A 14,091-nucleotide genomic window follows, 5' to 3' on the forward strand; every position below is an offset into this window, starting at 1 on the left:
TGAAGGGAAGAGAGATGTTTACTTAAACAGAGGTTCTGATATTAATCAATTATGACAATCATCTTGATCAAAGAGAATCCATGAAATACAGTTCTATATCGCATGCCATAAGAGCATAAGAAATCCAGGAATGGTAGTTAAAACACTTGTCAAAGTAAAAGGAAGGGAATCACAATAAATCAGTTGTAAGCATGCACACAAAATATAGAGTAGGTCTCTTGTGAGACGGTCTCGCGAATCTTTTTCTGTGAGACGAGTCAATCCTACTGATATTCACAATAAAAAGTAATTCTCTTAGCATAAAAAATAATATTTTTTAATGGATGACCCAAATAAGAGATTTGTCACACAAAATATAATCCGTGAGACCGTCTTACACAAATTTTTACCCGAAACATAATATGAAAAATGAAAAACTCGGCATCATTTTGTCCCCACCGGAGTCGCTGACTATCTCACTTGGGAACTATATCACTGGTCTAAAGAATGAGATCATATTACATTAACAGTATCATAGTTTCAAAAAAAACAATACATAGTTATTAAAAACATGCGTCAGGTCCATCCAGACGAATGACTATTTAATGATAAAAAAAAACCTTATTATCATTCATTTATGCAAGAATTTAGTCGTTTTTATTAATATATTGATATTGGAAAATATTTATTTTTGTCAAATATATATATTTTTAGTTGACAAAGACTGATATTTAACAAAGAATTTAATTTCACTTATAAGAATTTATCGTCTATATTAATATATGCACATGTTCTTGAATTTGTTATTTTCTAAGTGAGCAAAAGGGGATCTACAATAGATCAAAAGTTAACTAACATAAAATACATTGAACTGAAAATAGAACAGTATAAGATTGAAGGGGTAGAAAGTAGGATCGTATCAAACATTAGGGTCTTTAATGTAATTAATTCGCCCTTCGAAATGCTCCGATATGACATCACTTTTACAAATACAAAGAGTTTCGCGGTTGTTACCCTCAAAACTTAAAATTACATTCTTTACGCCTCGATCCTTCTCTCTCTAAGACAATCCGCTTTCTCTCTCTAAATTCGCAATCTCATCTGTTCATCGTCTCCGGGTTCATTAAATCTGTGCTGGCAAGGTCTTACGAGTGTTTTCAGTTGAATTCGCATGAAAGGTAAATGTGAAAATGAGATGCTTTTGCTCGAGTTTTTACGAAGTTGTGTTTTTTAATTGTTTGCTTCATGTTTGTTTTCTTCGTTTTTGAAAGGTTTCTTTCGATCGAAGGCTTTTGGTTCAGGACTTTGATATTCTTGTTTTTTGTTTTTTTTTGTTCTGTTTTCAAATTTAAATTGCTCCGCGTCTGAGTGAATTTGGTTAGTTCTGCGTGATTTCTGTTTTGGAATTTTTGTGTGTATGAACTGTCCTATAAATTTGCGAGCGCTAGCTTCGAATCGTGTTCAATTCCGAGTTTGAGAAGTTTTTAGTGGCGAGATTTTGGCTTTGTGTTCGTGCGGATAGTTATTGGCGTTGGATGTGATTGGGTCAGCTTCTAATTTTCTTTCTTCTTTTTCAAAATTTCAGTATTATCGTTTGGCGGTTTTAGCTCTAAATCATTTTCTTATCTTTTTTGGGCTAGTGGTATGTGTTTCTTTTATTGTGTCTATGTGTGAATTAATTTTTTTTTGTGCGCGATCTTATTTCTTTTGTTTGCTCAGTGCACATTTTGTTTATCATGTTTCCGATATATTTGAGATGGGGAAATGTGTTGTGTAATTGTTTTTTTGGTTTTCTTTATGCTATCAAGTGGGTAAAAGAAATGCTTTGTTTCTAATGGTTGGCACCTTTATACTTCCGCATTTTGGATAATTACTCAAATGGTGTGGCCTCAAATCTTTCTGGTGTAGAAAAAAGAAGGATGCTTCTCTTCTTTTATATTATTTGTGGCTGTGTCAAATGAATAAGTTTTTCTGCAGTCCATGATTATTTGTATGTTATATCCATTGTTCTATTTTACTTACTCACTTTCTATGTTTTTTAGCAGATAATGGGTCCACCAAGAAAATCAAGAAGCGTGAATAAAAGTTATTCTTATATTAATGATATATCACCTAGCAAGGATGGAGATAGTTCTAGAAGAAGCAATAATCGGGTGAGATTATAGTGTAGTTTATGTGTTTTCTATGGAACTGTTGGAGTTCTCATTTCTTTCCAATTCCAACAAGTTTTCCATGTTTCTATTTTGTGGTTGCTCCAACTAGGTGCGGTAAAACCAAATGCTATTGATCAATGCTTCTGCCTGGTTAATAAAATGCTGGTGATGATATCCCTTTTTCACCACATAAAACGTGCCTCATAGTACACTGCAATAATATTCTCTGTTTAGCTTGTAAAGCTGAGAAGTGAAATGAATTGTTGAAATGCAAAAATTTCTGAGACGGTTGAGTTGAGATATCAAGGATAATGGCAGCATTATTTCTTACAACAAATTCCGCTTGGCTCCTTGCATAACTTTCTGTTGTCATGTCTTATTTTTTCCCCTGTAGTTTGTAATTTCAGTTGAGTTAGATTTAATGCAGCATTTAGATTTCTAACAAATTGTGTTTTTTTTCCTACCATTGATAACAATTGTGGTTTTGCTTATGAATGTATAAATTATCAGACTCTTCCCGTTTTGCATAATCTGCAGAAAAGGAAGCTGTCTGGCATGCTTGGGTCTCAATGGAGCCAAGAAGAGCTCATCCGCTTTTATGAAGCTTATCGCAAGTATGGAAAAGATTGGAAAAAGGTCGATTTCTCATATACTCTTGCCTTATTGCCATTAATTTGTTACCTCAAAATGCCTTTATTAAAAATGAGATCATATTTATTAATAAGTTCCATAATTGATTTCTGAGTTACTACAAAATCATGAGGAAAGTCGTGCTGGCATGATCCTTCTTGTGGATTATTAGTGCATGGCATACTTTTGGGCACTAATCTGTTCATTGCTGACAGCTTGTTTTTCTGTTTTGTGTGGTTATAGGTGTCCGCTGCTGTGCGAAACAGATCTTTTGAAATGGTGGAGGCTCTTTATACTATGAACAGGGTAATTTTGTGATAACACAATATTTTTCCCAGTCAAAATTGTGCCAATTCTGTCATCTCACAACTTTCTCCAAATATCCTGCTTCCAGCCTGTTGTCATCTCTCAAAATTCTCATTGCCTCACTAGTTTTTCCTATTTAAAGAACATTTTGGGCCTCGAAAGCATATTCCCACACCAACTATGAGAAAAAAACAGATTTTTCTGAAAAATATTAGCTTTTAAAATGCATGCTAGCTAAAAGAACTTGAAGATTTCTTTTTAGACAGAAAAAGAGTTTTATGTGAGAACATTTCTACTTTTGCATTGATGTGAAATCTTGATTGCAAAAATGCCATCTTTTTGACGTAATATAAAGTGTGATAGTTTGTAGAGTAGTGAATGGGAAAGACAAGATGATGTTGTGCAATAGTGATCAGAGACCAAAAACTGATGGGGTGAACTAGAAAATTTCTTGTTAATTCTCTTTTCTGATGAGGCAGAGCAACACATGTTTATGGAGATTAACATTCCTGGTATGATAGCTGATGGTCCTTGCATTTTTTTTAAGTAGGGGTTCGTAGTTCAAATGTATTTCACTTCATTCACATCATATGCAGATTAAACAAATACTTGCCATAAGGTTTAAGGTGTTGAATTTCCTTTTCATAAAAAAATCACAAATGGGAGTACACGTATCCATTCTTCTGGAATGGTTGTCACATATTTTTAGCTCTCAAATTTCAGGCTTATTTGTCGCTTCCTGAGGGAACTGCTTCTAAAGCTGGGCTTATTGCCATGATGACCGATCACTACAGCAATTTGGTGAGACTTTTTTCCAACGAGCAAACTTATTGTCATGGTGACTGATCATTACAGCCAAAGTCTCTGCTTTCAAATTTGTGCTTTGTAGTGTTGCAGGTTTCATAAGAGAAATAGTGATGAAATATTGTGCAGAAATAATGCATGTCCGATTTGTCTTTTGTGTGTATACTTTTCTATCCTTCTCTTTTAAAGTGAAACTGATACTTTACATGAACAAATACTACAAAACTAGGAAATATTTTATGAGGATTATGATGATTGGTGGTGAAATTTATCGTATATGCATCCTCATCTGCTGTGTGACATCAAACTCTTATAAGATTGCGAGCTCTTAATTGATCTTTATCGGCGTATTCTGCTCATAGTCTAAGAATTATGTGTGTGGGAAAAATGTGTTACACGAGTGAATTATCATCAATTTAATTCAATTGCTTTCTAGATATGCTAAGTACCGTTCATAACTGGTCTTGTAAACCTTTGTTTGACAGGCTGGAAGTGACAGTGAACAAGAAAGCAATGATGGAGCAGGATCATCTCGAAAGACTCAGAAGCGTGCTCGTGGAAAAGTCCAGCCAACTATGCCTAAAGTAACCGATGAGAAATTTGTTTCTCGATTCTCAGAATGTTGCATCGAATTATGGTTGCTTGTCATTGTTGAAGAAAAAACGAACTGGAGGTATGAATACAGAGATAAATATACAGTTGGCATTGTTTTTGTCTTCTTTAGTTCAACCACCAAGGCATGAGAGAAGGCACACATAAAATAAATATTTGTAGGATTTTGAGTTTAATCTTACTGATACAGTTGCATGCTAGTATGGACCATTGATTTGTACATATAAGCATAAGAATTCCTGCAAATCTTTAAATAATTTGAGATGTTCTGCTGGCCCATGTTATTACATTTGGAATAGAGCTTAATTGTTCTTCCTTCAATTGCCTTTTTTCTCCTTTAAATTTAATAAAGAAGAGCTCACATATTTCCTTTCTTTCTGTGGTCTTTCAAGCTATAACAAGGATATGGTATTCTAATGATGTAACCATTGAGTTTATTTCAGGAACTCGACCTCGTCCTGTTGGAAAAAGGACACCTAGGTTCCCTGTTTCATTTTCATGTGAAAATGACATTGGGGAAAAGTACCTTTCTCCAACCAGGCAAGGCTTGAAAATAAAAGCTAATGCTGATGATGATGAAGTTGCTCATGAAATAGCCATAGCTCTGGCAGAGGCATCACAGAGAGGTGGTTCTCCCCAGGTTTCTCGAACACCAAGTAGAAGAACTGAGAGTGTTATGTCATCACCTATTAGGAGTGCTCAGATAAAGGTAATAGCTTGACCTTATGCACGGAAGGAATACTTATTTCGTCCAGTTTAAAGACCTACTATTGGTTACAGAATTCTGTAGCAGAAATGCCTGATGCCAAGATTTGGGGTGAGGATATGGATGAAGAAGATTTAGAAGGAAGCACAGAAGGTGACACTGGAGAGCTGTTTAAGCATAAACATTCTATGATGGAAACTGGAAGTATTAATACTGCAAGACAGCAGGAGAGAAATCTTGTAGGGAAAAAGTTTGAAGCTGATGGCAATAATGAGAATAACTTGGAGGACATCAAGGAAGAATGCAGTGGAACAGAGGAAGGTTTAAGATTAGGTGAAATGAAAGGAAAGTTTGATGTAGAGGTTACCGATGGTAAGATCATAAGGTCCTCTCTACCGAATCAGAGGAAAAAGAGTAAAAAGGTTCTTTTCAAAAGAGGTACTTGACTTTTTATGAACAATTTGAAAAGTTATAAATATAGGTAATATGCCTATGTCATATGAATGAGGAATTTGCAGACTTAGATGCTTCAAAGACATCAAGATTCTAGATCAGACTTGCTTTATGATGTAGTTCTATTGTTTTATTTTTGCTTAGATTTCCTCTGAGCTTTTAATCATTTTATTTTGCACCAGCCCTTTACGTATACAGAACTAAGATATATCTAACCTGTGCAGAGAATGAAGGTGCTGCCTTTGATGCTCTGAAAGCTCTGGCTGATTTGTCGCTGATGATGCCAACAGCAAACGAAGATGGTGAGGAAGCTATGATCATTTTCCTGTTAAAAATAATAATGAGGGGAATGGGATTGGCTGTCTGTAACTTGGTTCAGTTGGTTGCTTTCTAGTGCCTTGTTTTAAATTTTATAATCCTTTGGGTCATTAATAAAGAGTTCTTACTTTGTGATTTATCCATGTATTGATACTGTTATAACACACTGTCTGTAACTTGGTTCAGTTGGTTGCTTTCTAGTGCCTTGTTTTAAATTTTATAATCCTTTGGGTCATTAATAAAGAGTTCTTACTTTGTGATTTATCCATGTATTGATACTGTTATAACACATACAGCCATTATTCCATATTCGAGAGGAGCAGGTAACTCAGTGTTGTTGCGTACCTTATTTTTAAAGAAGAATATGCTTTTATACGGTGTCCAGTGGGTTTCATATTTTATTTCTTTATCGACATGTTAAACATGTTATAAAGTGGTGAAAACGATCTATTGGTTCAAGTGATAAGGGGTTCGATTGTTGTTAAGCAAGGTCCCGGTTCCGACTATTTGAATGAAGAATGTAGGTTCTGGTAAAGTATTTCTCATAATGGGCCAATTCTAAATGGCTCTGGATTAGGGACAATTATGAAAAAGAAAAAGAGGTGAAATTTAAATAACGTGTGGATTTTTCTGATTCTTTTTTTGGGAAAGTTGTACAGAATCAAGATGTTTCCATAAGATTTAGTATTCAGTATGCGAGTTTGATCTTCTCTTAGTAAAAGCATTAGATGAATTCCAAGTCATCTACACTATCATGCTGAATTGTCTCTTTACCTGCCATAATTAGTTCAAAATTTTCCATCAGAGTCAATCATGCCATTTAAAGATGAAGATGGTGATCATTTTGATGAATCTGGTTTGTTAGAAGCTCGGCCGGCAAACCAGCAAAAAGAGAAACGTAGATCCTCTGGTGTTAGGATGAAAGGGTATAAACCAAGTCTTGGAGTTGCTTCTAGTAAAACAACAAAACCTGGAAAAGTCTCAGTTTATAATGAGAGTTCTGTTCCTGAAGAAGATCAAGATATTAGTCGGCTTGTCACCAAAAGTGTCAGAAAAAAACAAAGGATGCAGACATCTAAGGTTAGATAGACACAATTTTACGGTTCTTAAGCTGTAAATTAGATTCTGGTACAGTTGGTTTACACAAGTTCATTTTCAGATTGAGAAAATTGATGCTTATTCTGATATGCATCTGAGTGAATCGTCAGGAATCGAGGTACTTGTCTTTTGCTTTATGATTTCGTTCTTTATGTAATGTTACTTAGCATTCATCTTCTTTTAAGAAGCGGTAAGGCTTATAACTTCCTTTTATTGATTTTTTTAGTGGTTTTTGGTGTTCTGTATGCTGCTACAACTTCTATTATTGGTCACAACTATTTTTTTATCATGGATGCTGCAACGACTTGTAGCATTGGTTTGAACTCTTCCTAATGACTTGTCCCATTAATACTTTATTGATCTAAAATGTTATCTTCTTTTTGTTTAGGCTCAAGATGCGGGGAAGAAGTCAGCGAGTAAGAGTAAGAAAACTTCACATAGCAGTTCACCGAACTTGATGAAAATATCTGAAAATTCTTCTGGTGCTGTTCTACGAAAAGAAGGGAGTGATTCAGCTCAATCAGCCATACAGGATCCTCTTGATAAACAGGTTAACTTGGCCACAAAAGTTAGGAGCAGGCGTAAGATGAACCTCAAAAAATCACAGGCTCAAAAAGATTTGAAATTTTGTGATAAAATTCAAAGTGATCACAGTAATACATATTTGGCTTCATTTCACGACAAAGCAAATCTTAAGGTTTGGTATTTTCCAGTATATTACAGATGGAAAGTAGATAGCTGGACTATACTTTACCCATGAATTTTCTGACGTAATACAGGGAAAACTATCTAATTGCTTGGTGAATTCACGTCTAAGGAGATGGTGTACATGTGAATGGCTTTACAGTGCCATTGATTCTCCTTGGTTTGCAAAAAGGGAGTTTGTTGAATATTTGTATCATGTTGGATTGGGTCATGTTCCAAGATTAACTCGTGCAGAGTGGGGCGTCATTAGAAGGTAATGTTTTGGTCTTTGGTTGTGTAAATTTATCTTTTTGATTATCTGGTGTTTGGACCTTTATCTACAGCAAGCATGTTAACATTGGATAAATATTGGCTGCTACGTTAATACAGTTCTCTTGGTAGACCACGGCGATTTTCAGAGCAGTTCCTGGAGGAAGAGAAGGAGAAGCTTAATCAATACAGGGATTCTGTAAGAAAACACTACACTGAACTTCGTGAAGGTGTCAGGGAAGGACTGCCGACAGATCTTGCAAGGCCTTTGTCAGTAGGACAGCGTGTTATAGCTATCCATCCAAAAACAAGGGAGATTCACGACGGAAGTGTGCTAACTGTCGATCACTGTAGGTGCCGGGTTCAATTTGACCGTCATGATCTGGGGGTTGAATTCGTCACGGTAACCCGCTTTTCTTGTGTGGCATTGATTTCATTTTATGTCTAACCCTGAAGTTGCAATGTCACAAGAAGTATAAATTCATATCAATTTATTAGAGGTCTTGAAGTGATGATGTTGGCCTTGTAAGCAGTCGTTATGACAGTGCTTCTTGTAGAAATTACCATGACATCTTCTTTGTGAAGTAATAATTGCTAGTGAAATTCCTTGTTATTTGTGGTACTTTTACTTTCTCTAGTTTTCAAATAATAAATGGTCACTTTGGCATGCTTCTCATGTATGAATATGAAAATGAAAAAAAATTAAAATCAAGCAGAATTTCAAAAGGCGTGATTTTCAAATTCTTATATCCTTTATTTTATGTCCATCCTTTTGTTTTGGCAGGATATTGACTGCATGCCTTTATATCCTTTTGAGAATATGCCTGCTATGCTTGGGCGACATACAGTTGCTGCTGATAAGTTTCTTGAAAATTTCAATGAATTACAAATAAATGGGCGATCAAAAGAATACATGAAGCTTTCTTCCAGTGACATTCTTGAAAGCAGTGATGGTCTCTCTCAATTGTCTCCATTCGCTGATCTTTCCCATTCACTGAAGCCGACTAAGGCATGAATCTCTCCAACTATTCAAATAAATCATTTGATCATAAGTTCGATTCAACATTAACTTGTTCACCTATTAGTACCTGGATTGATTGAAACCTTGACAAAAAGCATGATTATGAACTATATATAATTGGAGTATCCCAAGTATGGCTCACCATATGGTGTTGAATTTTAATTTTATGTTCTCTTACGGTCTAATTAGTAATTACTATGAATAAAAGATACAATTTTCTGGAAGAAAAACGTGTATGAAATGGATTATTGGCGAACTGTTCATTTCGAGTGCATGTCAATTCTGAAGTAATTATCTCTTTATTAGCATTTTGGCTCATGTATAAGCTTTCTATCCTCAGTGTGAAATATGTTGTCGGTTATGCAATCTTCCAAAATGTTTTCCTTTTTACTATTGCCACAGATGGTCATCTCATTACAAGCCTAAATGTCTGAAATGAAATTTACGTTTTCCAGGTAGCTTCTGCAAAGGCTAATGCGCAGTCAAAGATTGTACCTGGTGAAACTGCCTCTTACCAACAGACAGCTCAATATCAGCTTAATACAGTTGCTCCGAACCAGGCAAAGGAAGCTGACATTGAAGCTCTTGCTGAACTGACTCGTGCTCTTGATAAGAAGGTCAATATTACCAACTGCTAATCTGTCGTACATGTTATTTTCCGCTCATCAACACTTTTTCCTTCAAATGTTCAAGAGAAGAAGTTTATCACCATAGTTTGCTAATTTATTGGTGTAACCTACTGCTTGTCTTTGGGCGTTGAATGGGTTCGAATATTTAATTTATTCGTTAGAACTTCAATGGAATCAATTGGGCCTTGTAGCTTACCCATAATTGTTGTGCTGTTGAGTCATCTTTTTAGCCATGACATGTAGGAAGGAACAGTTCTTGAGTTAAGGAAGATGAACGATGATGTGTTAAAACATCAAAAAGATGATGTCTCTTTGAAGGACTCAGAGTCGTTCCAAAAGCAATATGCTGCAGTGCTTGTACAGTTGAATGAAGCCAATGAACAGGTACATTGTTGTCTCCCTTCAGCCGAAAAAAAGTTTGTGTTTTGCTTTAATTTGTGAGCTCGGTGCATTCAAACTATTGTTCAACCACATATTTTAATCGGCAGGTTTCTTCAGCTTTACATCGCTTGAGATTACGCAACACATATCAAGGAAGCAGTCCGCTTAAATTTACAAAGCCTGTCCCCTGCGTGGGTGATTCTGTTGACCGTTCTGCATGCCAACATCACGGAGCTGGATCGCAAGTGAATGAAATCATTGATAGCTCCAAGACCAAAGCTCGTATCTTGGTAGATGCAGCTATGCAGGTGTCCAAATACATATGTACTTTGAGTATGTGATTTTTAGAAGCATTTCACCTTGAGACACCACCAAGCAACTCTTTTTTTTTTTGGGTACAACAACATTTTTACTTCAAATTTGAATTCATCACATTGTGAGAGTCCAAAATTAGTTTTCCTCAGATGGCTCAAGTGTTATCTATCTCCTTAACTTGGCAGAAGTAGAAGTATTTACCTTGTTAGTGTTGAATCATATTTGTCTGCTTGAAATAGGTGTTTAATCTTTCATTGAAAGATTTCGCAGTTTAGACTAGTGATTCATCTTGACGATTGGGTTAGTAGTTCTGTGGTAGTTTATTTATTGTATACTTATCTTTTTTTCCGGTTATGAGCATAACAATGACGGTGATGAATAAGGGATCTATTTTTATCTGTATCATATCAGTAACATTCGTTTTCTACTGGAATCAATTTAATGTCTGCTCATACTCTTTAGGCGCTGTCATCCCTGCAAGTTAAAGAAGACTCCTTCGAGAAAATCGAGGAAGCTATTGATTATGTAAACGATCATCTTCCATCCGATGAATCCTGCATTTCCTCGGTAAGGTCCTCCATATTACATATTTGTTCTGTTTCTCCATCTAGTGAAGGATCTATTGAATTCTTGAATTTCATACTTGGCGCAGACACCTGATTCAAAAGTGGCAAATTCTTCCGACATTGAAGCACAAATTCCTTCGGAATTGATCACTCGATGCATAGCTACTTTACTTATGATACAGGTGAAATACATAGCGGCCCATCTTCATCTGGTGAAATGAAAACCTCTCTCTCCATACGTGCTGATAGTAGCTATTATTTATTATTATTGCAGAAGTGTACCGAAAGACAATCCCCTCCAGAAGATGTAGCGAAAATACTAGATTCTGCTGTCACGATCTTACGGCCCTGCAGTTCGCAAAATCTCCCAATCTATGATGAAATACAGAAGTGCATGGGTATCATCAAGAACCAAATATTGGCACTAATGCCAACTGTGACACAATCCTAGTGATATCAAATTGGTGTCATTTATGGTATCTGGTGAATCTGCCTTGTAGATAATTTAGTCGATCTCATTTTGGTTCTGAATTGTATGTGCTGTTTTTAGCCTCTCTGGCTGTATTAAAGGATTGATGCTTGTAGAACATCATATTGTTTGTATGATTATGAACTTTTTTATGGTGTCAATAAATCAGTTTCTGATTCTGGTACAATAGTCTAGAATGTAACATCAAGTAAACATTGTACTAGCGTCACGTACTCTTTGCGTTTAGTCTTCGGCTTATATAGAGGTGGGGATCGTATTACGACATTTGGTATAACCTTTCTTGGAATGAATAATTTATTGTGCTTCATATGTGCACTTCTATTTCCGTCCTAGTAGAAAATGGATTTCTTAATACGGGATAAGAATCTAATATTTGAAAGAAAGATATCAAAATAATTCCAATATTAAGGATTTTAAAAAACTCAAAACTCATTGATGTTAAAAAAAAATCTCTTAAATTTCTACTTGTGAAAATCAATGCCCAAGCAACAATATGAAACGTGATCTGTTCAATTATATTTCTAAATTTAGATATAACTAATTACAATTTGATTTTGAATAGCCCTCTGAATGATCTATACATCTTTTGAGTTCTAATATAACGATCAAGTGTTTGATTCCAAAAACAACTTCATGAAATTGGTAAAACCAGAAAAGAAAAGTGGCAGTGAGCCCGCATAGGATCGTTCTGTTTCCACGCTCACTTAGTTCAGGATTAGAAGGATACAACACGACAAACTATACCACCCAATTCTAGTTCTTAGAAGCAAAAGAATGGAAAGCTAGTTGACAAGCCTAATTACATAAGAGGATCACAGTTTCAACATCTAAAGAATCTCTGTGAAATTGCTGATCCCAAATGCGAAGGATATCATAATTTCAACTTCCTTTAAAGTACTTTTGATGTACTACAAGTATATTCCTCCAACTTCTGCAAAAGAGAGGACATTTCACACCAAGCAAAAGAAAAGACTACAAATAATATCAGCTATTCCAAATGAAAGCCAACAAGAAGTAACCTTTTTCTTTTTCTTTTTCTTTTTCTTCTTCTGCTCGAGTTTCTTTGATAAAAAGGTTTTCCCATCATCAATTTTCTCTTCAGTATTTGAGTCCTGTCAAATTGCGATCAATAGTAGTGGACACTAACAATCTGTTATAGAGATACAGAAAGGTCATATTGAAACGAAACTCCTAGAATTAAGACGGTAGATTCACCACACCTTAATATCTTCAAAAGTATTGACGTGATGAATTATTCTTCCTGAAGTGAATGCTCCACCTAAAACAATCACAAGGTAGAAGAACAAGAGTTAGCTGGTTAATATCATGTAGTCATGCACTCCCTTTATCTTTAGTTATCATGGTTGCTAAAAGGTTACAACAGCAGCAAAGCTCACTTTTCATCATATTTACACTAAAATAGTTCCCAAGAATCTTTTAAATATTGTGTTGTGTAAGTCGGGAAGAAAGAGGGTATTCTCTAAAAGAAAATCTATGGTATGAATAGGACACTGTTCCAAATACGACTCCAGAGAACAAAAAGTGATGTTCAAATCTCAAATGGAGGAAGTAGGGTAGCGCTTACAATCATTTATAACTATATGGCATTCATCATGGATTGTAATTTGCCGTTCACTTTTACAACTGCCTTCTGCTAGCGTTCTTTACATCATGACATCATACAAATAGTCAATATTATCCCCCATTAACTACTGCTCCACAAGTATTTACATATGTTGTGGATAAACTTTCACAGGTTTTAGCACATCATCTGGTAAGCAAAGGACTGAGCGAGGTATAAAACAAGAATGAAAATGATAAGTCTAAAATATTACGCATAGGTGCAAGCGAAGCAGATAGAAAATGTACTCCAAAGAGCAAGATGAATCGAATAAGGTGATGAACACGTGAACACAGGGTGCGCTCTCATCAACAATTGAAATTTATCTGACATGAGTATTTCCCATACCAATATTCCTTCTCCTCACAAATCACAATAAACATAGACAATCCAAAAAAGACAATATACATTTAAAACACTCCACAAAGTCAAACCCATAACGGAAGCAAATCCATTTTTCTCAAAATAAGGTAAAAATAGCACCAAAAGGAAAGAGAACATAGACAAAGATACAAATTTTAGATAAGCAAAACACTGAAGGTTTTAATTTAAAGAATATAAACATTACATACTTAATTGAACAGTTTGCTTAGCATTTTTGACCGCCAATTCGACCAATTTGGGATTGACTGAAGCCAAGCCATTTGGCTCCTGAAGTTTTCTTTCAAGAAACTTAGCCAAAGCAGCTGCCTTGTTTGTCTTCATTGGCCCCCCAGGATGAGCCTCTCTAACAACATAATTGTAACAAAAAAATATAATAATTAACGGACAAACACCAAATTTTATGAAAGTTGAATTACTAATGGGTCAAGAAGATGCAAGTTTTATACAAAATGCGTAGAAAGAGATGTGGCGTATGAACCTGGGGTGGCTACGGTTCGACGGCGGAGCAGAAGGAAGAGGAGCGAATTTGCTTCCTCTCAGTGCCCTTTTCTCTTCTTCTGTTAAGTCTTCCATCTCCACATCTCTCTCTCTCTCTCTCTCTCTCTCGATGCAGACACGCGCAGGCGCGCACACACACGCGTATTACCGTGTGCGCTTTTCTATCCCAATAG

At 35.6% G+C, this 14,091-nt stretch overlaps 2 protein-coding genes across 2 annotated transcripts; one reads left to right on the forward strand and one right to left on the reverse strand.

Moving 5' to 3' along the window:
* The first annotated feature begins 1,000 nt into the window (after positions 1 to 1,000).
* On the forward strand, positions 1,001 to 11,674 carry LOC142547786 (protein ALWAYS EARLY 3-like). Its single transcript, XM_075656243.1, is given in 22 exon segments — positions 1,001 to 1,157; positions 2,025 to 2,132; positions 2,670 to 2,768; positions 3,006 to 3,068; positions 3,792 to 3,869; positions 4,358 to 4,468; positions 4,470 to 4,545; positions 4,928 to 5,193; positions 5,265 to 5,628; positions 5,868 to 5,945; positions 6,767 to 7,041; positions 7,121 to 7,177; positions 7,448 to 7,756; positions 7,839 to 8,017; positions 8,134 to 8,416; positions 8,798 to 9,022; positions 9,490 to 9,651; positions 9,907 to 10,047; positions 10,152 to 10,352; positions 10,822 to 10,926; positions 11,012 to 11,107; positions 11,200 to 11,674. Coding segments are annotated over 21 exon segments (3,450 nt in total). The 5' UTR covers positions 1,001 to 1,157; positions 2,025 to 2,027; the 3' UTR covers positions 11,377 to 11,674.
* Positions 11,675 to 12,049: 375 nt separating this feature from the next.
* LOC142547787 (uncharacterized) lies at positions 12,050 to 14,091 on the reverse strand. The gene is made up of 5 exons (XM_075656244.1): positions 13,899 to 14,091; positions 13,609 to 13,763; positions 12,636 to 12,694; positions 12,435 to 12,527; positions 12,050 to 12,346 (listed from the first exon to the last, which is right to left on the reverse strand). The coding sequence occupies exons 1-5, from the start codon at positions 13,991 to 13,993 to the stop codon at positions 12,305 to 12,307; spliced, it is 444 nt and encodes a 147-aa protein (XP_075512359.1). The 5' UTR covers positions 13,994 to 14,091; the 3' UTR covers positions 12,050 to 12,304.

This window comes from Primulina tabacum, chromosome 5, assembly GCF_025594145.1.
Source record: "Primulina tabacum isolate GXHZ01 chromosome 5, ASM2559414v2, whole genome shotgun sequence".
NCBI classification, from domain to species: Eukaryota; Viridiplantae; Streptophyta; class Magnoliopsida; order Lamiales; family Gesneriaceae; genus Primulina; species Primulina tabacum.